Source organism: Nannobrachium achirus (genome assembly GCF_963921795.1).
Source record: "Nannobrachium achirus genome assembly, chromosome: 22".
Lineage (NCBI taxonomy): Eukaryota > Metazoa > Chordata > Actinopteri > Myctophiformes > Myctophidae > Nannobrachium > Nannobrachium achirus.
The window spans coordinates 10,429,722-10,456,422 of NC_137829.1; the positions used below are offsets into that span (position 1 = coordinate 10,429,722).

General features: G+C 42.4%; 1 protein-coding gene across 1 annotated transcript in view; it reads left to right on the top strand.

Annotated features, from left to right (window-relative positions):
* The window catches only part of nck2a (NCK adaptor protein 2a), a 40,149-nt gene extending 14,373 nt beyond the window's left edge, over positions 1-25,776 (top strand). The window contains exons 2-4 of the mRNA XM_080753364.1: positions 11,653-11,894; positions 23,752-24,545; positions 25,366-25,776. Of these exons, the coding sequence (XP_080609490.1) occupies positions 11,669-11,894; positions 23,752-24,545; positions 25,366-25,560 (1,215 nt within the window). The 5' untranslated portion in view covers positions 11,653-11,668 and the 3' untranslated portion in view covers positions 25,561-25,776. The remainder of the gene's footprint in view (positions 1-11,652; positions 11,895-23,751; positions 24,546-25,365) is intronic.
* The last annotated feature ends 925 nt before the right edge of the window (positions 25,777-26,701 follow it).

Here is a 26,701-nt window from a genome sequence, read left to right on the forward strand (position 1 = left end):
TCTCTCTCTCTCTCTCTCTCTCTCTCACTCTCACACTCACACTCACACACCCCCACACACACACACACACACACACACACACACACACACACACACACACACACACACACTCACTTTTTGTGGAGTTTCACAGATGTTAACCTGCATCATTACATGGATGGATAGGGCTCATGGATTGTGATGGTGAAGCCGTTAGAGTACTGTAATCCCCCAGTCCACAGCTCACCTCTCACTTCTGGCATTTCGTAACTCTGAGATCCAAGTCATGTCACTGCTACTGATGTACTGAATTCAACAGGACAGGAAAAGACCTTTCACTGGCTTATGGAGGGAAGTGTTGGGAGGGTTGCAGGAATAGGAAGGCAGCTTGAAAACACACACACACACACACACACACACACACACACACACACACACACACACACACACACACACACACACACACACACACACACACACACACACACACACACACACACACACACACACACATATTACCACTGCTGTGGCTTGTGCGTCCCCAGATGGGAGTTGGAAACAGCAAAGCATTTCATGAGCAGAAGTAGAACAGAGTAAACTCACTTACAAATGTACCCTTGTGTGTTTAGAACCGTTGGTTGCAGGGAACCTAAATTGTGTTGCATGAATTCGCAGAAGCTGTTCTTATTAGAGTCGAATTTGGTTTACAGTATGGTGTTGGTCCAAGGCTGTCCTTGACGTAATACTTTATCAGTGGAATATACATATGAGGTACTGATGTATAATTGTCGACTAGCCTAATCAATTAGTTCTTTTCTTATCAAGGTCTATTCTGCATTTTGAGCCACAAACCACCATTGGATGAGATTTAGCCTCTCAGACCCAAGAATATTTTGTTGTCGTTTGATAAGATTTTGTACACAATTCCATGCTGGATTGATGTGGTTCATAGGAGAGACAACAGGCAAACGTTGATCAAAATAACACTTGTAGACTCTAATTGTGTAGACTTCTTGTAAATAAGTGATGCAGATGTCCAACAATATTTTTACTCTTGAGATCGTAAAATGTAACGTTAACTACAATGTCGTTAAAAAAATAAAATAAATAAATAAAATAAACATTTTACACTCTCAAGAGTTAAAAATCTCACATACATGCACACATACATCATGCAGAGATCAGCCATTTCAGGTTTGTGAGGGTGAGATCCTGAACTGATTATTCTGATGTTGATTTAACAATGGCTGCTGGCTGTTGAAAGATACAGACTGGTTAAGTCTTGGTTGGTCGACTAACTACACCCATCAGGCAGAATGATTAGACAAACAGTGTGCAGTGCCTCTCATTATGCTCCATTGCAGGCCTAACCTGCAGTAGACAGGAAGTATAATTCTCTAACGAGGGGAATCTGCAGGTAACATGAGAATAGAGGCATTGGATTTCAATTTAATATATGTGTATGTATGGTTACTGTAGGTTAGTGTGCTGCCTGAAGCTGAACCTCCTGACTGCTTACACTAGCAGATCTGGAGTAGAGTCTCTGTACTCCTTAACCTTCACTGCATAACTCCTGCAGTCATTAACTCTTGAAGGGAGTAGCATACTTCATATCCTAAAAGGATCTAATTGCTTTACATCTAGTGCCAGTGCTTGCTGTTGGGCGCCTTGGTTGGTTCGCTGAAGGACTGCAGTGTAAGAAATGCAGCAATCTGTGGCTTGTTTTGCTTATGCCATTTGATTGATCTGATTCCACCTGCTTTCCATATCCAACGCGGCAGTATTCCAAGAAGAGACAATAATAATACAGCAGAGTGTAGTTACAGTAGCATTTCTTGCCTTTGTCCTCAAAGTGCTCAATATGGTTCTGAGCAGCTTAGATCTAGATGTCTACAGTGAGTTTATTTTACCTTATTGAATTCACCACTGCTTCAGGTGAGGTTATTTACTCAGAGACGGAGGTGGGGAATGAATCACGGCTTTTGTGTTCTTCACTAGATAGTTTTCCTCTGTTTGAACAGCACACGATATTTGCAAAGCCTGAAAATGAAATGTAGCACAGTACAGCAGCGCTCAGTTCTGTAGCCAGTGGCCTCAGAGTCATTTGACCTGGAAATAACCCCAATTTCTGATTGCTAGAAAGCCCTGGCAAACAAACACGCACAGATATACTGTCATACAAGCACGCCCGACTCCTCCAGAGGTAAACAGGACCTCACATCAAAGCCGTTGTTCCCTTTACTACTACAGGCTGTAGCCGTTTGTTTTGCTTATCACAGAGCCAGGAGATGCGTACTAGGCTATTATCGCCTAAGGAAATAGAACACACTGTTTTTATGAACACGTGATGCACAATGGATAGACATGTTTAAACTACAAAGCTATGGTAATAGCATTTATTACACTGCAGTACAGCAGCACAGAGCATAGCCCTCTTAAAAGAGGAAATGTTAGGAGTCAAAGTAGGTAGGAACTCAAGCACAAGTGAACCGTAAAATACTCAGTTCATTTAACTGAGAGTATACACATGGAACCAAATGGTCCTGAATTGAACAGCAGAAAGAGAAGAAACTAGAAAAGATGCAATTGGAAATTGCAAGTGTGGTTGCCTATTTATTGTCTGAGTAGCCAAATTGTCATGTGCAGCTTGACCAATCTCAAGCTAGCACCTCTCCGCCTTTGACTCAATGGACTTACTCACAAATAAAGTTTATCTAGAATAAATAAAGTTTCCCACTTTGACTCAATGGACTTACTCACAAATAAAGTTTATCTAGAATAAATAAAGTTTCCCACTTTGACTCAATGGACTTACTCACAAATAAAGTTTATCTAGAATAAATAAAGTTTCCCACTTTGACTCAATGGACTTACTCACAAATAAAGTTTATCTAGAATAAAGTTTCCCCAGGACTACACAGTGTGTTGTCCACACTAATAATAGGATGAGAGTGGAACCTTTGCATTCTAGAAAACAAGTGTGGAGTGCATAAATAAAGGCGGTTTATAGGGTGTACCCTGTCATTGAAATCAGCACCACTAGCCTGGTTCCAGCCCATAGACCCCACCCAGAGTGGACTGTTTCTCTGGTCTGGAGCTGAGTAAATGAATCGGCAGTTTACCGATCTGAAATTGCGGCTTCTGATGCTTCTCCAATGAGCACAGGGGGTTGGGGTGCAGCAGTTGAAATGATTACATTTCAGGAAGTTTATACACCAGGCAGGCAGGCACACACACGCGCACGCTGATTTCACCAAGCTGTTAATGTTGATTACATGTTTTCTGGTCGCAGTTCTCTGTGGAAGCAGTCACTGGCACAGAAACACACAAACACACACACACACGCTGCGACCGTGCGTCGCGATCATGGTGCGTCGTGATCACTCGCCGCGAGTGCACGCTCGCACAAAAGTCCCTCCGTAAATCGCTCACACGGGGCACATTGTCAGACTCAAGCTGAGTCTGAAATCAGGCTAGGACCACCCACCACATGTAGTGTAATCATGGAGATTCACTTAAAAATGTCCAAGGATGAAACATCAGAAACTGAAAGAGACACGTGAGAAGTTGCTTTGAAAGAAAAATCGGTGCATACAAGGAATTCCTCATTTCTGGCTGATGTAATCCAAACTGGATGCACCTCTGTTCTTTTTGTTTCCCATGTACAATAAATAGATTTACGGCAAGTGCTTGAACCGCAGACATTCAAATTGGATAAACGGTTTTAATTCAGCTCATATACAAAATAGTTGGATATATCACGAAGGATCACAAATGTGTGTGCTGAACACTATTCCTCCTATCCGTGGTCTCGTCAGGGTTTAGTTGAAGTGCTCTGACCAAGGCTCTGCACAGTAGAATCAGATTTTTCTTTAAAGTAGCGCCGCCCTATCCCTCCTCGACTGCGTAGTCATGTGGCGAGGGACGATAGCAGGCCTGGATCTAATTCTGTGGTCTGTGGAGCGCGCCGGTAGCTGAACTCATCTCCTCTGTCTATTTTTGAGCCGGCAGTGGAAAAGGAACAGCTTGAGGTCTTTCCCCAAGACCTCCTCGAGAGGTTCGAGTATCGGGGAGCCTATTGATGTTTTTATCCTGGTCCCTTTGATGATATTCTTGCACGCATGGTACCCATTTTCTACCCCGACACAGAAGAAACGCAACCACCGACCTCATCATAGAGACAGAGATGAGCTGGAACGCTGGCATACACCACACCCTCTCTGCATGCGAGAGATTCAGTTATATGAAAAACATCCGCATTTTATGATGCAACATGTCAACAATTAGATCTGTCACTCACTCACCACATTTGTTTTGCTCTGACTGTTAGTGATGTGTTTGTTTGAGACGTGTTCACAATCACAGCAGAAGTTCAGGAAGTTGCACACGTTAACATCGACCGCATTTGCAATGCCTCGGCTCAAATGCATCTTGTTCTCTATTAGGCTTGCTCACTCAGTCTCTGACCTGTTTTAGAGAGCATTTGTAACAGCCAGAGCATTTAGAGAGGTCTATTAGGCCTCTCCTGATCACAGAGGCCCATTCACTCTCAACCAAATGGGATGCACTAGCATGCCAGGGTGCATTTCCTTATGTTTCAGCCTCTTGAGGTTGCTCAAAAAGCTCAGTGCTCATAGAGAGTAAAATGGTCCCTCTTCCTTAAACGGCTGGAATGAAGGGGGTTGAGGGGGGGTGGAAACATTCTCCTATTGGTTGATCTACTGGCTGGGGTTGACCTGAATGCCCAAAACAGAAAGCTCTGCCAGACATTTTTACATTCTCTTTTTTTTTCTCCATAATCCTCTTTTACCATCTCTTCTCTTTGTGCTGAAAGGGCCTCTGAGCCCCCTTCCCACCTCAGTGAAGGGAGCTGTGAAGTGCTGGCGTAGTCCCACTCAGCAGTCTGTGGGATCCTCATTCTTCTTTTAACACTCAGAATGGAGGGTCACTGGGAGCACAGGCTCTCACACTATTCTCTTTTAAACCGTTTTCTCCCGCGCGCGCGTGTGTGTGGGGGTGTGTGTGTGTGGGTGTGTGTGTGTGTGGGGGGGGGGCTCGCACACACACAAATCCTTTCCTAAAACACAATCTTCTGCCGTCTTTCTTTTACCTCCTTGTTTTTCTGTGGCCAGATCAATAAAACAGGTGGAGCTAATTGATTTAAAGACCATTTGATTCTAATACATACCCTTTTATGAACCCATTTTAGAGCCCTTAGCTTAATGACTCGCGCTGGAGTAAGCTGAGCCTCGCAGACTGCTAGCGGTTGTTTATGCAAGGCTCTCTCCGACGGATTTCTGTAGAGACTGACAGTGATGGCGTGTTGGCAGACCATCGGCGCGTGTATAAGAATGATGGCTTACGTGGCACTCTGGCATGTGTCAATGCACACAGGAGGAGGATTGATCCTGTTCTCGGTGGCATTCCCATCACTCTCCCTAATGAGCATGGTTGTCAGGGCGACAGGAGTTGGGGGGGAGCGAAGGACTCTGGCAATGATGGGAGCATAACATACGACTCATCTGTTAAATCACTGATTAACACAGAGACAGGGGCAGATGGTACTGTAGGTGGATGATGGCATTTTATGGGGAAATATATTAGAGTGAAATGATAAATATAAAAAGAAATTGGCATTTTGTTCGTTGTAATCTAGCCCTGTTGGCCCGAGGCAGATAGAGGCCACATGCTCACCATACCACCTGTCACACGGACGGTTTCACGTCACTGTCCCTCGACATGTCCCCGTAAATCTTCTCCTCCAATTCTACTTCATGTATACTTTCCAAAGTCCAGCCACTGACTCGGGATGTGTTTTGGATATGCACTGAATTGATTCATCTGGATTCTTTCTTGGGTCGTTATTGCTGGTGCTGTCAAATGGAAAGTCTTGGCTATATGCTGCACAAATGAAGTTATTGTTAACCCCACCCGCCTCTTCCGGTGGCATGTTGCACAATTCCCTTCTCGGCTGCCTCACCTCCTCTGCTGTCCCTGTCCCAGCCTGTGAGGGAATCCAGTTTGACAGCTTTAGAGTGACTACAAGCAGGGGCGCATTCAGAAACGCAGCATTCCTTTGTTTCTTTTTTTCTTCTGAGCTGTGCGTAGTTTGTAGATATGGAAAGAAGACATTTGTGATATGTTCTCCTGTCGTGTGACACCCATCGGATTTTGTTTTGTCAATGTAGCTCTCTGTAGTCAACTGCAATTTCTCCTCTGTCATGTGCAGTGCTGTCTCTGTGTCTCTGGCCTAATTGAAGTGGAATTTAATATCTGGTCTACCCAAAATAGAAAAAACGCCCAATGCCTCAAAGTGCTCCCATTTGCATTTCATGAAATATTATCTGCATAGAAGATATGAGTCTTCGTAGCGGTAATGGAATCTTTTATGTGGTGTAATTTGTGAGGCTACACTTCTCACGAGTCATAATTCTCTTTTGTGGCCATCTACTCTTTGCCCTCTCGTTAAAGAACAAAGTGCAGATGACAATATGAGAAAGGAAATGTGCAATCTCTGGCATCCCTGTTTTATACAGCAACCCGGTGTGTGTCTGTTCCATTCTACTCTGAAACGTCTTTGTAGTGTACACACACTCACTTAAAGTACTATTTTCCTACCCTCTGGCCAGTTAAAGGACCACTTCACCTCTGGGACAACCAGATCGTATTTTATTGTTGTTTGGGACACGATCAGCACAATCCTGAGTTATTTTTTGTGTTCAATCTGTGTTTTTAGCTATTTTAGTGTTTCAGCATGCTACAAAGCATCATATGATGCTTTGTAGCATGATATTGCATCATCTATTGCTATGATGCAAAATGCATCATATGACCAGTTGTAGCATGCTGAAATAATAAAATATCTAAAAACACAGATTGAACACAGAAAATAACTCAGGATTGTGTTGATCGTGTCCCAAACAACAATAAAATAAGATCTGGTTGTCCCAGAGGTGAGGTGGTCCTTTAAGGGTCTTTCACTCAGTGGCAGTGGTGTAAAGTAACTAAGTACATTTACTCAAGTACAGTACTTAAGAAGTACAGATTTGAGGTATTTGCACTTTACTTGAGTATTTCCAATTTCCAGTGCTTTTACTTCTACTCCACTACATCTCAGAGGCAAATATTGCACTTTTACTCCATTAGATTTATTTGAACACGTTAGCTATTAGTTAATTTTCAGATATAAATTATGATATTATAAAACATGCACAAACCACTTTAGCCTTATTTTATACCCATGCTATTTGAAAGTAGCCGATCTACAAGCTCACGCGGTCACGTGTTGTGAGCTTGTAGATCTGCTATTTTCAAATATTTTGTCATTTACTTCTAGTACTTTTAAGTACATTTTGATGTCAATACTTTCGTACTTTTACTCAAGTACATTTTGAATTCTGGACTTTTACTTGTACTGTAAGGGTGCCCATTAAAATACCTAGAGTGGAATCTGCCAATGCATTTCAATGAGAATGGAGCGTTTTTTTTGCCAGTAGAGGATTTCTGCAAAAAACGCTCCATTCTCATTGAAATGCATTGGCGGATTCCACTCTAGGTATTTTGGTGTGAGGGCACCCTAACAGAGTATTTCTATATTGCAGTATTGATACCTTTACTTAAGTAAAACATTTCAGTACTTTTTCCTCCACTGCTCAGTGGGTGTTTACTGTTTAGTAAACACCCCTGAAACACAATGAATAGTTAATTGTCACATTACTATGCAGATGATACATTATTCATAAATGATTAAACATGGTGTAATGACTTTCATACATCTGTAAAAGGTATGTGATTGATGCACTTGAACCCTGGTTTCAGGTTCAAAGGATACATTAAACTGTCCACTTTAGCAAATGCTCTTTCGTTGTTGGATGGGGGCAGGGTATTTATGGTGTAGCACACTGAGGTGTTGAAGGGATTGCTTTGGGACAGGCCTGACATACTGTACCTTTTGGCATAGCTGCCTTAAACAATAGGACTTACATTGATTACTTTTGCCTGTCATATAATATTGTTTTTATTGTGTGCTATTAAATTGTCCGTCTAATATGTACTGTGATTTGTAAAGGAATTTCCCCTCAGAGACAAAGTCTAAAGTAAAAATGTTCCAGAATTGACCGCATCCCACATTAGTAGGGGTTTGTATTGCTTCAGATCGGATGTGCAATCGACTCATTTTATTGTTAGTAATTAGACAGAAGATTTATTGTGTCCTGTGAAAACAATGACTTTCTTCAGTCTGTGTCATTCTGTGTCCCCATTCCAACTGCCTCTGAATCATCATCATCAGATAATCTCATTCATGTTAACCAAACCTTCTTTCTTCATTTAGTTTGACTTATTGTTTTCCAGTCCGCTGTTGGTGAGCTTTGCAGTGTTCTAAACATAGACTGGATTGCTCAGATGTTTTTCATACCATCAGTTCTATCAAAACGTTTGACAGGACAGATGAAGCTTTCCTGATACTTTAATGTGTCATACACACACACACACACAGAGGAAAAACATATTCTCCTGAACTGCTTAGCTCTGGCGGAGATAAAGAGCTGTGTAGCAATGACGTCTCTGGTAAAGACAAGCTTCAGGATGTTCTCCATTAAGCTTTCTACATGCCATTAGGCATCAGCCTCTCTGATAGGCCAACCCAACCCATTGGCTTCGGGGATTGGCCAAAATTTGTGTGACATTTGTGCCACTTTACCAATGTAGCACTATTGGACTCCGGTTCATTTATAGCCGCAAGATTAATCAATAAGCCTTTATATCTAAAGGATCACCAAATGCAGCCAATAATGCTGCTGTCGAAGTGGGGCACAGGGTGTACTCCTTGGGAGGGTACGCCATTATGCATTTGATTGTTGGCTGCGAGTGCTTCAATATATAGACTTTTAAGATTTGTTCCTCTATCAAACCCCAAAGAGTACTATGTAGAGAGGTTTAGTGAGACTAAATCCATTACATACTGTTTATAAAACAATAGGTGGACGATCTCCAAGGGCGTAACCATGTTATAGACATTGGGGTGTGTGGAATCTCTCGGTAGATTTAGATCAAGTTGATAGAGCGCTCGCCTTAATCACAAGGTGACTTCTGTTTGAATTCCAAAATAACGTGTATGGAAGCATTGTGTAGAATTAAGACATAACTGGATAAATAGATTTTCTTGTGTGGACATTTTTGGATTTGGGTTTGCACAGCCTGAGAAATAGGAGTGTGTGTGTTGCATATTGTCATATCAAGCTAACTATCTGTGTTTAGGTATGTAGTTGCATGCCACATTTTCCCCTTTCAGCCTTACTGACTCCTCTGCCTCATTGGCTTCTCTCATGACTACCGGTAGTCTCGGAGCATGTGGTCAGTGCTCTTAACTGGTTCTTTTATTTATGGTTATGGTATTTAAAACTTTGGTACATGGTAATAATGGTTGACTAGTATATTATCAACTTTAATCAATGTATGTTGATTGTGGTAGTTTTACTGTAAACGGTAAATAATTGAAAACTGGACCTAAACATTGTTTGAATGGCAAATCAAATCACAATATTGGTGTGAAAAATTGCAATTTGATATATTTCCAAAATGGTTCAGTCAAAGTCAAAGAACAAGTTTAGTTTTCTATTCAGGACCTCCTCTGTGGTCAGTAGGAACATACTGAGGACCCTAGCAGGAGCACTCATCGAACATATAATTTTCCGAATGTCTGTCTGTCTGTCTGTACGAGTGTTTCTCCTCAGTGGCGCATCACCATTAGCATATGAACACACCTGACATAACTGCGAAGCCCGTTTGTCACTTTCACAAATCGTATGCTGTATATTAGCATTTTTATCGTGTATCTAATTCTGCATCTGGCATGAGGCATATCCATTCTGCATCTAGCATGAGGCAACATTTTTAACCAAAATCTTTGCTTCTGGGGGTCCCCGGAAGAAACAAAAATGAGATTGAGATGGGGGTCTGTGTGTGTGTGTGCGTGTGCGTGCGGGGGGGTTGCACAGCTTTGCCAAAATGTGTGTGTGTGTGTGTGTGTGTCTGTGTGTGTGCGGGCGGGCAGGGGGAGGGTTACACACCTTTGGTGTCTGTCTGGGTATTTCTTACATTGATGCTCCTACATTTTATACATGCAAGCACCAGTTAAAGTTACTTTCCATCCCTCATATAATGTGTGCACAGTGCACACCCCATAACCCACACACTGTACATCATTTCGGAGCTCATATCTTCGAACGGGTAAGGGCTAGTCCAATGTAATTTTGACTATGCATGCACCTGTGGTACTTAAGCACCTCAAAGCCAAAGGCATTAAAAACAAAACTGCAGACCTCTCAAAACAAACTTGTCAGGTTACTACTAGGCTAGACACCAGAAGGAGCCCCACTGATCTCACTGAACCCAGTTTCGGCACAAAAATAGGGTCAAATTCGTTCTACTGCCGTGCCACCAGAATGTGGAATGCCCTACCAACAGTCATAAAAAAGTGTGACTCCTTACCCTCCTTCAAAACGTCTCTAAAAGAAAATCTACAGATGACTGCAAATTGTAACTGGCCCCTGTAAAAAGTAACAAGTCTAAGCTTATCACCGGAAATGACTGTTTACTGTACATAGCTTTCTTTCTTTTTTGTATTACTATTCGTATATATGATGTTTTTGCATATTACTTGTTGCGACCGTAGGTCGCATTTACTACCAAAACCTCCACCGGCTGTCCGTGGGTGAGTGAGTGAGTCAGTCACACTTTTGCCCTGCTCATATCTCCACAACCGTTGCCCCCATCCATGCCAAATTTTGCGCACACACTCCTTGACTGCCAAACTACAACCTCCAAGGACCCCCGGAGCCCCAGGGACCCCCAGGTCCCTGGGGGACCCCCAGATGTAAAAAATGACCAAATGTGCTCACACGTCACACTTTTTCCCTGCTTATATCTCCGCACCCGTTGACCCGATCCATGCCAGATTTTACACACACACTCCTTGCCTGCCAAACTACAACCTCCAAGGACCCCCGGAGCCCCACCCCCAGATGTAAAAAATGACCAAATGTGCAAAAATGACCAAATGACCACCCCAACGGGGCTGCTCACGGGGAATTCCAGGGGACCACCGACTCCTGGTGCTCCAGAACGGATGCAAAAGTGGTGGCGCCCCCTGTGGAGGACCCCCTGCCACTGCAGCGCACATAAAATGCCGTAACTCGGGCTAGGAGCGTCCGGGAGAGCCGGGGCCGGTACCTATTCGTCCGCCAAGGCAACGCGGAGACCCCACCCCTCATTTCTCACATGGCCCTATTCTAGCGCCACCTTCAGGCCGATTTTTAAAACACATTTTTGGACACTGCTCCTACAGTTTTTGCCCTAAAATCACGAATATCACTACACAGCATGTCTACACTCATGTCATCAACATGGATCAGGAAGATTTTGGAAAAACACATTTTTGCCCTATTTGTGGAGATAAGCCACCTACGGTCGCTTATCTCCCGATTAGGGAGTCTTACTGGTATATTATTGTCTGTCTTTAAATGTCTCGATTAATTGAATACACAGGACTTAATGCAAACGAGCCCTGAGGGCTTATTTGGGTCTGTGCCACCGTGCCTTTTTTTTGCAAACTTAATAAAGTATTCAATCAATCAATCAATCAATCAATGAATTCTTCCTGGTATTCCTTAGGGAGACTCCATGAAAGATGACAGAGGAGGTGATCGTTGTAGCCAAGTGGGACTACACTGCCCAGCAGGACCAGGAACTGGACATCCGCAAAAACGAGCGCCTCTTCCTGCTGGACGACTCCAAGACGTGGTGGCGAGTCCGCAACGCCTACAACCAGACAGGCTACGTCCCCTCCAACTATGTGGAGCGCAAGAACAGCCTGAAGAAAGGCTCACTGGTGAAGAACATCAAAGACACACTGGGTAAGAAAGATGTTTGCATCGGGTTTGCCCAAGGGACAGAGGTGGTTTGTTTCTACATCTTGTCAGGATCATTACTTCCCTCGTTTTCCATTCCTGTTCATTTCTTCCAACTTTGCTACTACCTACCAGTCCCTTCTAGAGGAGATAGATGTGGTCATAAAAAAATGCACAGTGTACTGTATTCGCGCACACCCTCAGAGATGCAAGAGTCTTGCATGGGCCAAAAATGATCTCCAAAGGAGAGGGGAAAGTGTGTGTGTATATATATATATATATATATATATATATATATATATATATATATATATATATATATTAGGGCTGTCAGTCGATTAAAACGTTTAATCCCATTAATCGCATGATTGTCCATAGTTAATCGCACGATTAATCGCAATTAATCGCATATTTTGTATTTGTTCTAAATCTACCTTAAACAGATATTAATACTCATATAAACATGGGAGTAGACAAATAGCCTACTTGCTTTATGCAAATACAGCATATTTATTATTATTTGGAATAATAACAAATACTGTCCATAATAGGCCTAACAAACATAAAACAACTTGAGAAAATATCTGCTTCCATTAGGACAGATTAATAGTGAAAGGACCACTGCTCATCGAGGTGCTGCATGCCTGAAGGTCTATGACCAAAAGCTTGCACTTTATTTAACTGAAAATAAAGAACATGATTTTGCACACTTTTGAGTGTGCGGAGGCTCCCTTAAATCTTTCATTAGGACAGATTTAAAATAAACTTGGCATTCAATCACTAAACCCCAGCATCCCTATTCTAAGGGGATATTCACCAAAAGTAGCAGATTTACAAGCTCATTACAAGATGCTACAAGAGCTTGTAGATCGGCTATTTTTGGTGAAGAGCGTTGGTGTATAAATATAACTCAAGTACAGTGCAACTCAGGGGTGTTTTACAAAGCAAGCATGAGGCATTAGAGGGTCTAAATTGCTTTAACTGATGTAATATTGATACATTCTAAAGTATTCTGAGGCACCCTGGACTGGTGTTATTGGGCACCCTAGTTCACTCTGAGAAACCCAGCTGTTATGATGTAGAGAGTACTAGAGACACTGATGGCTCGTTGGAGATGTGTGGCACACAAGCTAAGTCAGCCAAGCCTGCCGGATTTCTGCCAGAGTTGGGCCATAACAGCCGGATTTGGGCCATAACAGCCGGATTTGGGCCATAACAGCCGGATTTGGGCCATAACTGCCGGATTTGGGCCAAACCTGTTTGCTATGTGGGTTCTCTGGCCGTTGTTGCATGCATTTGGTGGTCACTGTTAGCGTGTTGGTGCGGGGGTCTGGCAGGCACTGTATAAAGGACGTAGGCTACTATGTGCTCGTGTACAAGTTGGAGCGCTCCTGTTCTTGGGAGCGTGTGTGTCTGGGGCTCACGCTGTCTACAGATGTGCCGGTTCAACGCTTCGGTATTTGATGCGCGCGACGCCGTCAGCGGTGATATTGTGGTTGTCTGCTGCAGAAATCTCCGCCGTTTTTTCTGTCTCATACATAGAGTTATGGGGTCTCATACTATGACTAGCCCTGCTGCTAGCCGCATCACACACTGACTGACTGTTGTCAGCTCATTCGCTTCCTCACTCTCTATACTACGGAGCGCACCGAGGCTCAAACATCAGCTGCGTTAATCGCACGTTTAAAAAATTATCTGCATTAAAAGGATTGCGAGTTAACTAGTTAATAAACAAACTTTTGGCCTATTTGTGGAGATAAGCGTGCTTATCTCCCGATTAGGGAGTCTTACTGGTATATATATATATATATATATATATATATATATATATATATATATATATATATATTATATATTACATTTGTTTAGCGATTTTCAAAACGCTCTTTTCATAGAAACAAAGGATTCATGTTCATGATTCACTGCAATCCTGGATGGCTTGGTTCTAGGCTTAACATAATTGTTATACATTTTTAGCTGGTCAGCAGGACCAGCTCTTTAAACAGATTACATTGTCCTGAGACATTCAGGGGACCTAGGGGACCTAGGGGACCTATTTGCCGATTGGCTGTCCATGTCACATGGTCACCGAGCTCATGATCCATTGGCCAGGCCCTCCAGATCTGTACTGCTGTAATGACATATTTTGTCCAGCAGGGAGCACCATTCCTTCACACTGAGGCGGTGCCTGTGGCCAGCCTGCTTGTGATAAATGAAACAGAAGAAAAGAGAGGTCTATACTTGAGTAAAAGTACAAAAGTATTGGCATCAAAGTACAAAATGTTTGTATGATTGCTTGTAGATCGGCTATCATTCTTTGATTTTCACAAGTCATTGTTGACATCATCATCCATTTAAGCTTTATAATTAGCTTCATACTAACATTAACATTATTTTTCTTCTTTCAATTCTAAACGTAGAGATTAGGTTATGAAAGGAAGGTGATTAGGTGATGAAAACTAGCAAAACTATAGCAGCCATTCACTTTAATCAACGCGATGCATCCAATGTAATTGTGATGAGGATGTCAAACAAACGTTAATCACGTCGTATTTAATTATACTTCATCTGTTACAGATGATTGTCCAAATAAACCGTACGTTATTTAAACTGTGAGCCATTTATAGACAATATGCAGTGTTGCCCTGGGCATCGTTGTAGGCTGTAGTAGGTGATGTGTCACACCATCTGCATACCATCTGCATTAACATATGAACTGAACGAGTATGCAAGTTGTCAATGATTTAACTCTATGACCATGATATGGGCTTTGGTGTGAAGTCATGAAAATATCGTACCCTACACAATTTACAAAAGCAACACAAAGTACATTCATTGATGAGCTGCTTCTTCCTGTCATCTGATCAGTGTCCACACAGTAGATTAATTCGAGTTGCATTTTAATATCAAATGAAACAGAGCAAAAACGATGTGCTGAATGAACCAATGCGAGTCTTTGAGAATTACAGTTAGTATCTTCACAAATAATGAGCACATTTCTAGAGACACGGTAACACATTCATTGTACTAAATGACAAGAAAGCATATATTTAGAACGATATGTAGCAGTGAAATACCACAAGATTTTGGAAAATGCCTACAATCAATACACTTATTTGAACACCTTGGTTACATTAAGTTCTGCATAATGCGTACTTTCTGCTTTTGGTACATTTCAATACAAATACTTTTTATACTTGTACTCAAGTAAATTTTGAATACAAGTCTTCCACTTGTATGATACTTAAGTAAAGAATGCGAGTACTTTTCCCACTACTGCCTAATAAGCATGCTAGTTTTAGTAAAATCAGACATCACAGATAGATTTATAGAGTAATAGGCTATATGGCAACTGTAAACTTAGCAGGAGTCCTCCAGGCTATGGGGGAAAGTAGCTGTTGGAAAAAGTACTCAAATGTTTTACACTTGTTTTTTTAAAAGTATCTTAAAAGTATCAATACTGCACTGTAGATGTACTCAGTTATAAGTAAAAGTCACACACACACACACACACACACACACACACACACACACACACACACACACACACACACACACACATACACGGGGGGGGGGGGGGAGTGACAAAATTCATAGATCTAGAACAAAGACTTCATAGATATAGAACACAGAATATGTACAGTACAGTACAGTGAGGTACAGTATACAGTACAGTAAAGTACAGTAAGGTAATACGCAGTTATTACTGTTGTTTGAGCACGCCCGAGTTTTTTCAAAACTTTTTTTTTCCAAAAAACATTTTTTTCCAAAACTTTTTTTTTTTTCAAAAAACATTTTTTTTTTTTTTCAAAAAACATTTTTTTTTCCATCTGACCAGCTTATATATTGACTGTGTCAATTCTTGTTTTGTAAAAGTCTATGGGGAAAATGAATTGGAGATTTTAAGTGGCACCAGTAAACCACTTCCGCTGCAATGCACTATAGGCCTATGCTATGGCAGGGGATCCTTGAGGGTCTTCCAGGGGGTCCCCAGCTAAATTACTTAATATAGTATCAAAATCAGCTTAACCACTTTAACCCTTATAACCAATCTAGCTTGTAAATCTCCCTTCCTCCGTTTGTCTGTCTGTCTGTCTGTCGTCACATCACGTCACGGCCCCACTCTTATCTCCGCCACCGTTGCCCCTATCTATGCCAAACTTTGCACACACACTCCTTGGCTGGCAAACCACAACCACAAGCCCTGATTTCTCGCATGGCCCTCTTCTAGCGCCACCATGAGGCCTATTTTTGCAAAACACATTTTTGGACACTGCTCCTACAGATTTTGCCCTAAAATCATGCAAAGCGGTACACAGTATCTCTAAAGTCATGTCATCAACATGGATCTGTCCCATTTCCCATATTCCCACCTGATGATTGCCTTCTAAAGTTTGTGTATGCGACCTGACGGTCGCTTATCTCCCGATTAGGGAGTCTTACTTTACTGTCATGGATACAGACTCAATTTAGTCCCGCTAAACGAACCCCTGGAATCCACTTTGAGAACCACTGGACTAGAATGTACATTTCTTCATGTAAAATAAAATATGTGAATGAATAATAATAAATACAATATTTGAGTTAGAGATATGTTACAATTTAGCTTGACAAAAAATGTCTTTCCTTTTTTATCAAATGTAAAAGTACTGTTATTTACTACAGTCAAAGCTGTAATAAAATATTATTTCTGAAGAAAGAATACATTTTTATTGTCTTTATTGTTGGTTAGAAAATGCCTAAAACAACTTCAAGCTAAATTGTAACGGTAATTCCCAAAAAGTGCCATTATCCGATTAACCGATTAATCGTTTCAATAATCGTCCGATTAAGCGATTATGGAAATAGTCGTTAGTTGCAGCCTTAAGTGACAATAGTGTCATGTGCTGATTCTGCTGAAATCAGCTGAGGGTGAAATGGAATAAACTTCACTTAAACTATGTACTAATAGAGAAGTGCTTACCGTGTACTGCAGGGTTGTCCTTGTCTTGACTTGACTTTTCCTCACAGCCATTTACAATATGCTTTTGCGCCTATACTGCCAGGAATATTATTAATTTTTCAGAGTCACAGTAGATCTCCCTCATATGCATGACATTTTGGTAGGCTGTAGTCTATATAGTGTACACTAGATGTCGTCAACGATTAAGGTCTCTGGCGATTGCTAGAAGGCCTCAAATTAGCAACCAGTCCATCCACTTAGCATTAGCGTTAGCATGGAACGGCGCGGGACCCGTGCACGCCATACGCGCGCCTGATGGTCTAAAAAATTTAGCGACTATGTGCCTTAGATGCCAATAGACGCACAGACACTTCAAACCGGATCAAAATCCGACGTTTTGATCGTGAGATAGAGCGGAGTTGCTGTAATGGCTTCCAATGTAAAAAAATATGCTTGTGTACATGGGAGACACGCTCGATTTCCGGTTTCCGGCGATGACTTCATTTCCATCGCAATATCATTGCTGAAGCTTATATGAACCTAGAATGGTCATTTATAGCTCTAAAAATGTCAAAAAAATACCCAAAATACCCAAAATTTTTGGCGATTTGGCTGTGAATCAGTTAACGGATGATTAGAAATGTGCAAGACCGTCTGCTTCCTAGTACAACAAATGAGAGCGGGCGAGAAAGCTGAGGGGAATAGTCATCGATTATTTTATTATCTCCACCAGGCCGAAAGGCATAGCCGAGACTGTTTTCTGCCATTCTTTAATTCTCATTTTACGACCGGATCCCATGGGAAAAGTGCTTGGATCCGGCAATTTTTGAATTCAGCATACTAAAATACCCTTAGGTGCAAATTCTCACGCTTTCTGCCGGAAGTGAACAACTTTTTCACATATTTCTCCCAGTTGTTAGTCTTCTGGTTGGTCCCTGACTGACCAACCAGGAGGCTCTATCTGCCTTGTCCCGCCCTGGTTCCGCCTTTTTTTTGTTGAATTTGTTAAAACATAATTTTTGGAGAAATAAAAACATTTAAAAACAAGCTGAGTCACTATACTGCCACTGAGCAGCTCCATTTTACTGAAACCAAGTATGAAATGAGAATTTCACACACAGAATAACAATAAGAAGCAACTTAATTACAATGGTAGTGGATGGAGTGTCCCACTGAGTGTCCCACCAAGACACAGCAACCAATGGGTGTGAAGAGGGGTGGGACAACGGGCGGGACTTGACAAAGGGTGAATTCCCTGGGTGCCAGAGCAGAACCTCTGCATTGGCCTGTTAGAGCGCCACCAATCTGGCTAGCCATCGTCAAAGAAAAGGGAACGCCCACTTGGGTTGTCCCTCTTCCTTTGAGTAGCCAGCTACAGACTCTTTCTCGAGAGAATAGAGCGCCACCAAATCGCTACACAGTATCTCTATAGTCATGTGATCAAGACGGGTCTGTCCCGGAATTTCATATTCCATCCTAATTGGCTAATATTGGCTTCCAAAGTTTGCAGGATTGGTCCGCTTTGAACAAAATGCTTCATATCATGAACGCAGGGTACTATTTTGGTGAAATGTTGCACACACATTCCCACTAGACCGAGGAACAAATGCCATCCTTTACACATTGGCCTGTTATAGCTCCACCAACAGGTCAAATTTTACAACACATTTTTGGAACAAAATGCCTCAAATCATGAATGCAGCGTAAGATTACAGCGAAAGGCAGAATAAGACATGCCACCCTTTTCACATTGGACTATTATAGCGCCACCAGGAGGCCACAATAACATACCTGACTTGGCGGAGACCTGTGCTCGGAAGAGCACTACTTCTAGTTTATTTGTTGTTCCACTTGTAATTGTATCTCTTTTTGTCAGCAAAAGGAGAACGAGAGAATGCAAGAGAAGAGACAACAGGTCATTTTTAAATGGTGGTCATATTTTGATTGAAGAAGGAAGTAGAGACCAGAGAAAAGAGGACAATGAGAAGGGGAGAGAAAAAGAGAGAGATGAGGGACGACGGACAACATTTCCTCTCATCTCTGTGGATACCTCCCCTCTGGGAAAACTCTTACCAGACAATGTGGGCCAACAACATGGCATCGCCTGCTACAGTCTTCCTCGCTAGAGCAGCATGTCTGTTTTGACAGGACATGCATGTCTCTCTCACATCGCCACCCAACCCTGATACCCGTCTTTTCCGCACTCTTTTTCGGTCTTTGCCCTCTCTGGTTGTGACTGTATGCTCTGGTAGAGATTGACGGTCAGTAGAAGAGAGGCCTAATGGCAGCGCTGGAATGATGGATTATCCATCGGTCCCCAACCATATCACATATTGACTAGCACATTATGGCCTAGTTCTGTTTCAATCTTTAGCATTCCATTTTTGGTTGTTAAAAGCCTGATTAAATTCAGTGGGTGAGAAAATTTAGCTGATGAGGCGATGACTAATAGGTGAGGTCTAAAGGCCCTGACCCACAAAAAGCATCATTGACGTGAGCACCAGGGAGTGACGCTTGTCACATGAGTCTTCTGAGTCTGCCTTAGTTTTCACATTGTCAATTTAATTTTAAAATGGACTTGTGTTCCTAGAATGTTCAAACATGTAAAAACAAATATACATACACTGCAATACAAAATTGAAATGAAAAGAGATTACCTTGATGCGTTGCTCCATTTTGGATGATCTGTGCTGTGCGTCAAAGCTCCAAAATAGAACCAAACTCTGAAAGATGCATCAGCATGTTTTGACACACACATTTCATTTGACAATTCCAGTCTGGCAATGTGTGTTTTTAGGGGTGCAACAGTTAAAACAAGATTGATATTAACACATTGACCGCCATTTTAACATACCTCCGTACTCCCACCTGCCATTCGTCTCCATAGACTTCCATGTAATTGGGTGTGCACGGATCATGCACACCCATGATGCCTAGATAATGCACCACGTGTGTCCACATTGCTCACAGCTTTCAAACAAAAAAATCCGAATGGAAATCCGTTCAGGCATTCATGAGATAACAGCCACTATGTTTAACAAAGATGGCTGCCAAAATGGCTGCCATGCTTGAAAGATGGGGTTGCTATGGGGGTTAAACATGCAATTTCGCGATTGCTATCATGCCTACTCCATTTTTTGGGGGTCACAAAAAAAAATTGAAAAAAAATGTTTTTTGAAAAAAAAAAAATATATATATATATTTTTTTTAAATTCTCGGGACTATCGGGCCTGGCGGGGAAAGACATTGGAATAATCTCGGGACTATCGGGCCTGGCAGGGAATGAGTTAATAAAAAGATCAGCTATAGCTCACACTGTTGTATAAAGTATAAAATAGGGCTTAAGTGGTTAATCAGACTTCTCGATTTAAAAGAGAAATAAAATAATCTATTCAAATACTTGATAATATAAACATTTTCCAAAATCAACAAAATGATTGCTAAGAAAATCATCAATAATTGCAGCCCATGCAAGCCCAGGTGTATCTGATGACACTTTCAGTGTCAGGGCCTTAAAGTCATCTTCGGTGTCCTGCTGCAAGGTCATCTAATGGCAGTAATTGGATTTTAAAAAGAACAGAAGAATCTGATGGCTAAAGGCCAAAGTCTCTAGTTTGGAATCGTACAGCTTTCAAATTGTCAGTCATTTCTGTATGTCCAATGGTTTTTAATTGTGTCTCCCCAGTCAAGAGTTAAATTGTAAATGGATGCACGCTGTTCCCTGTGTGTCCTGATTTAGTCTCGCAAGGACTAAAAAGCATTAGAAGACAAACGAGCAAAAATATTCAACAAACGGCCTACCTACAAAGTGCCTTTTTGACTCCTTTCACTTTGTACTGACTTAGTGTATCTACACATAAGTTATGAGGGTTCTGTCAGAGAATATGAAGCAGGAAGAAAAATAGGATTCCTTATTTTTCGTACTGTCTGGCACATTTTTCGTACTGTCTGGCACATTGTAAGATACATATTTTAACAAAACACAAGGATCTCTGGATTCTCTTTTAGGATGCTTTACTGATCTATAAACGGATTGTATCAACAGTTTGTGAACAATCTATCTAAAAAGCAAGGAATCTCTGCATGCGTGTGTAGTCTGCATACGTGTGTGAGATAATTTGATAATTAAGTAAACTGGCTCCTGACTAGCTGCAAAATCCATCTATCTTTTAGTGTGTAATATTTCTGCTTTGCCTGCTCAGTGTTTTCATTAAACTACGAACTAAACTACTTTTCTTTATTATTAATATAGGTTGAATACATTGCTACTAGTGCTACTTAAATTTCTTCTCAATAAAAGAGAAATATTCCATGACGCAATAGCATTGCCATGTGTTTCCTTTGGTCTGTACAGACCTGTAATGATCTCAAATAATTTAGATAGGATTTAAATTCTGAATCGCACACAGGTTTAAAATTCGGACTTGCTATGTCCACATGATGAAGAGGTGGGCGAAGGTTGGGGAGTGAACGTGTGGGAGGGAAGAATATAGTCTATTGCAATGCCATCCAGCAGGTAATTTCCACTTCAGTGCCTTGAACTTTGAAGTGGAAATGAGTGAGGCAGAAAGGTGTGAGTGTGTCCACACGTGTGCATGCTTTTGTTGAGCTGATGTAATCTTAAGGGAGTGCATGTCTATTGTCTAGTCTGGAATCATACGAATCCGCCAGTGCAAAAACAAATTTAGGTCTAGCCCCGCTCAATTGTGAATCCATTTCCTCACCCAGAAGAGTTGGGATTCTTTATGATGCCTGCACAAGTATAAATACGTGAGCTGTGCGGATCACCAGGTGTTGCTATATGTTGTATCAGCCTTCACATTCTTCAATCAAACATGACCTGCTCTGCATTCCTGTCCTCTTATCTCTCTCTTCTCAACTCCCCCGTTATCCTCATCTTTTTCATGTTTTCTTTTTTTTTACCATCTTCATTGTGACTAGTACTACTTGAAATGGCTACGTGTGAGTGTGTGTGTGTGTGTGTGTGTGTGTGTGTGTGTGTGTGTGTGTGTGTGTGTGTGTGTGTGTGTGTGTGTGTGTGTGTGTGTGTGTGTGTGTGTGTGTGTGTGTGTGTGTGTGTGTGTGTGTGTGTGTGTGTGTGTGTGTGTGTGTGTGTTCGTGTGCGTGCAGCCGTGCATGCGATACAGCAGCTCACGCTGTCTCCAGTACGTTCACTTAGCGCAGTCGTTCTTAGTCTGCTTTGCACGTTCTTCCATTTGACAGGTGAAAAGCTAGTATCTCTGTGATGTTGCAGTTGGCCCTAGTAGTAGCACTCCCATGTGGCCTCCAAGCTCTCAGTGTGTTTTAAACAGATGCCTTTGTTGTCCCAGAGTGTGGTGTGTATTTTTTTACGGATGCCTTTGTTGTGACGTTGGAGCGGGGAAGAGTCAGACAGGTAGGGAACGAAGCACCTTTGATCCTATGGCTGCCTGTCATTATCAGCCCAGGCTGCCTGCTCCACTTTATCCCACCCCTGTCTAACAAAGTCCCAACACCTATTTTCAGCCTTTTGATTAGCAGGGATTTGTGTATAGAGCATGGAGATTATACAGATAGAACAAGGAGGGTATAATGAGCACTGGGTTCTCAAAATGATGGCCATGTGGTGCTCTCTCTGTGGCTATTTCTGGTAGGAATGTCTCTTCTGCGTCCTCCGTCGGGGAATCTTCTCTCCTCTGTCCCTAAGCTGCAGCTCCTCAATTGGATTCCTGCCCCGAATAACCAGCATTTGCTTTCCTTGTAGAACTCAAGCGACTCAGACCTTTCTGTGCTTGTTCATCAGCCATCTGCTGACTCATTCACCAGAACCTCTCTCTAACTGTAATATCCCTATAAATCCTGGAAATCCTACTGATACAGTGTTGATGCTGATGAAAGTGTTTACATGTCTTTAATACAGGGTTCCCACACATTTTTACCAATGAATTTCCAAAACGTTTCCAAAACTTTTCCAGAATATTTAATTTCCAGGACTATATAACAATCATTCAGCGCAATAATGAGTCTCTTACTCCTATGTGCAATGGCCAAAGACAGGCAGTGTAGCAAATAAAGCGGGCATGCCGCGAACAGACAGTGGCATGCACGCGGATCGTGCACGATGGACACGCACGTGCCCACGTCAAAAGGTACGAAAATTATAGCAGGGATCCCTCAAAGTCGATTTATGGAGGCAGTAAATGAGTCAATAACCAAAAACAATGCATAGACATTTTGTCCAGGACCTTCTAGGACCCTTGATCAATTCCAAAACTTTTCCAGTACTGAAAAAGAATATTTTTCTAATTTCAAACTATTTCCAGGAATTTCATGAACGTGGGAAGTGGGAACCCTGTTAACACATATGGTGCCAACCCCGAGTTTCCCGAGTTTGTATTGGTACCACCCCTGTGCCAACCCCGAGTTTCCCGAGTTTGGGCCGTTTTTGAAGATTTTTTTTTTTTCAAAAAATCTTTCTTTCAAAAATGTTTTTTGGACCTCCAGAAATGTATTAGGCATGATCGCGATCGCGAAATTGCATGTTTAACCCCCATACCAACCCATTCTTTCAAACATGGCAGCCATGTTTGTTTACATCTGAAGAAAACATAATGGCTGATAAATCATGAATGCCTGAACGGATTTCCAAGCGGATTTTTTTGTTTGAAAGCTGTGAACAGCATCTACACACGTGGTGCATGATTAGGCATGGGCGTGCACGATCCGTGCACTATAAATTACATGGAAGTCTATGGAGACCATGGCATCGCGGACCATTGAAGAGAAAAAATCATTGCAACATAAGTGTTAATAGCATGCACAGTCTCGTAAATATTTGTAATATTGGAAACTCACAATGTTGTAGAACATTATAGTCTGTCTGCTCTCACTAAATGGATGCTTTCCATTTATATTTTTGTCCGTGCTCTCCACAAATCTCAGGCTTGGGAAAGACCAAGAGGAAGACGAGTGCCCGCGATGCTTCCCCGACACCAAGCTCGGACACGGAGTATCCATCTAATGGCAGCGGGGGAGGAGGAGGAGGAGGAGGCGGCGGAGGAGGAGGAGGCGGCGCAGAGAGAGTCTACGATCTCAGTATTCCTGCCGTGGTCAAGTTCGCCTATGCCGCAGAGAGGGAGGACGAGCTGACCCTGCTGAAGGGCTCCACAGTGGTGGTGATGGAGAAGTGCAGCGACGGCTGGTGGCGGGGCAGCCAGACGGGACGCGTGGGCTGGTTCCCCTCCAACTACGTGCAGGAGGAGCCGGGCGGGCCGGACGACAGGAGAGAGGACGAGCACCTGGGTGGGCCCCGCCTCGGGGACCTGCAGGGGACGGCTCTGGCCAACGGGCGCCGCGGCAGCGGGCCACTGCACCTTGTTCAGACTCTCTACCCCTTCAGCTCTGTGACGGAGGAGGAGCTGAACTTTGAGAAGGGAGAGGTGATGGAGGTGGTGGAGAAGCCAGAGAACGACCCTGAGTGGTGGCGATGTAAGAACTCGCATGGCCTGGTGGGCCTGGTGCCTAAGAACTACGTGGTGGTGCTGAACGAGGGGCATGGCCTGGCGCCCTCGTCTGTGCCCGGGTCCCCCCAGAGCCGCTCTCTGGGTCCGGTGCGCTCGGGGAAGTTCGCCGGGAGGGACTGGTATTACGGCAACATCACCCGTCAGCAGGCCGAGAGCATTCTCAACGAGAGGGGAGAGGAAGGAGACTTCCTCATACGGGACAGCGAGTCATCGGTGAGTGAACAGATTTAAAGGAGTAGTTCATCCCCAAAATGACAGTTATTCATTTGATTAGTCAAGCCATTGAGACTTAAGTTCAATAATATTTTTTTGTACTTGTTGCATTCCTAAGACAAAAGATTTGATTATAGAAAATGTACCCCCATTGATTCTGGATGGGGAACCAAATGCATGGCCCTGTATGGGGACACAAATGCGATGGGGACACAAGCTCAGAGTCAGAATCAATGGGGGTAAAATGTACTTGGCCCTAAATTTACCCCCATTGATTCTGACCCAAATGCATTTGCATTCAGGGCCTTGCATTTGGGTCCCCATCCAGAATCAACGGGGGTAAATTTACTATAAAATCACATTTTTGTGAATGCAACAAATACAAAAAAATATTATTGAACTCAAGTCTCCATGTTGTGACTAATCAATAGAAAAAAATATCTTTTGGGGGTGAACTACTCCTTTAAGGGTTACTATTAATTAAGAAAATGAATGTGTTTGTATTGTTCTTTTTTTAAACGGTGTACAAAAATGTTTTACAGAACAAGGTAAAAGAGTAGCAAGATGACCATAAAGATTTGAAAATTAAAGATATTAAAAGTGCAGCCCATGAGGACACAGGCTGAATATTATTTAATATATTGAATGGACTGCTGGAGAGACATCCTTTGTTTACAGACCATCACTTACTGTAGTAAGTGAATACTGCCATCTGCTGGTACGCAGCAGCATGTACAACCATAAAACTTCAACTTTGACTTGTCATTTGTAACCTTTTCAAATCCATCTATTTCTCTCTCTCTGTCTTTCTTTCTTTCAGCCCAATGACTTTTCGGTCTCCCTAAAGGCCCCGGGGAAGAATAAGCACTTCAAGGTGCAACAGATGGAGGGAGTGTTCTGTATCGGCCAGCGCAGGTTCAACTCCATGGATGAGCTGGTGGAGCACTACAAGAAAGCTCCTATTTTCACCAGTGAACACGGAGACAAGCTATATTTGGTCAAAGCGCTACTGTGACTCCCACACACACATAAACACACCAACACTGGAACACGCTTGTATGACACACATGCACACATACACAGATTACTGTACCAATTCCACTCCCTGTCTTAATGCAAGCCTTAGCTCTGGGGCGTGGGGTTGTTTGGCTGATCATCCACACTCTCATTTGCTGTTTCAGGATTTATATATTATACCTGGTGGTAATTAGGTGAAATTATCTGTAGCCATAGAGCCCATGATCCCAAGACGGCAAGCAATGTGTGAGCAGATCATGCTCAAAAATACATTCATTATAGGCAGGACATGGTTCAAGCCCTCTTTATTTCTTAGTGTGAGAGGCCAACTATGTCAGTGAGCACATCAGCTGCTAACAGAAACGCGTAAGGTCTTGTTTAGTGGGGTCACCCCAACTTTACCCTAGATATGTCATTTTCTTTCCCATTTACTTCAAAACACACACAGGCTAAAGCATTGCTGTTAAACCACCAGGCATACATACAGTAGGAGATTATCATAAAATGAGGATGTGCTCTGGTGGACGACCGTATATTATTGTCTGGTGTTATTCCTGTCATTGACGCCGGCCTGTACTTTGTTCCATTCTTGTTCATCTACATGGACTTCATTAAAGTGATTTTATTTTGAAACCATTTTTTAATTTGTAATTTTGGGGCGTTATTATGCTTTGTTTAATGTTGAAAGTTGAACCAGAGAGTTATGACACTCGTTATCTCATGGGCCATGTATCACATGCGCTTCATCAACACACATTATGAGGTTTCAATGTTTGAAACTGTACAGTAGTGTTTGGAACTATTGGTCACCCGATGGCAAGAGTTAACTTGTGCATTCTTGTTGTTCTTGTTATCTCTGAGCAGACTCAAACACATTCTAAATCAACTTTTAATGTTGGTTTTGGCAAAACAAACATGATAGAAAATGGTATATCATAGGAATATTCATTCATAACACAAGTCTATGGGAGTGTCGTAACACTCTCTTTCAATAGCTAATGTGGAGAGACAGGAAACCTAACCTAGGGCAGAGAGAGGAGATACATGTGAGACAAGATGGAGCTCGGATTTGAAACCAGGTCCTTGAGCTCACAAGGAGCTTCATGGTCTGTGCACTAACTGGCAGAGCCACCAGGCAC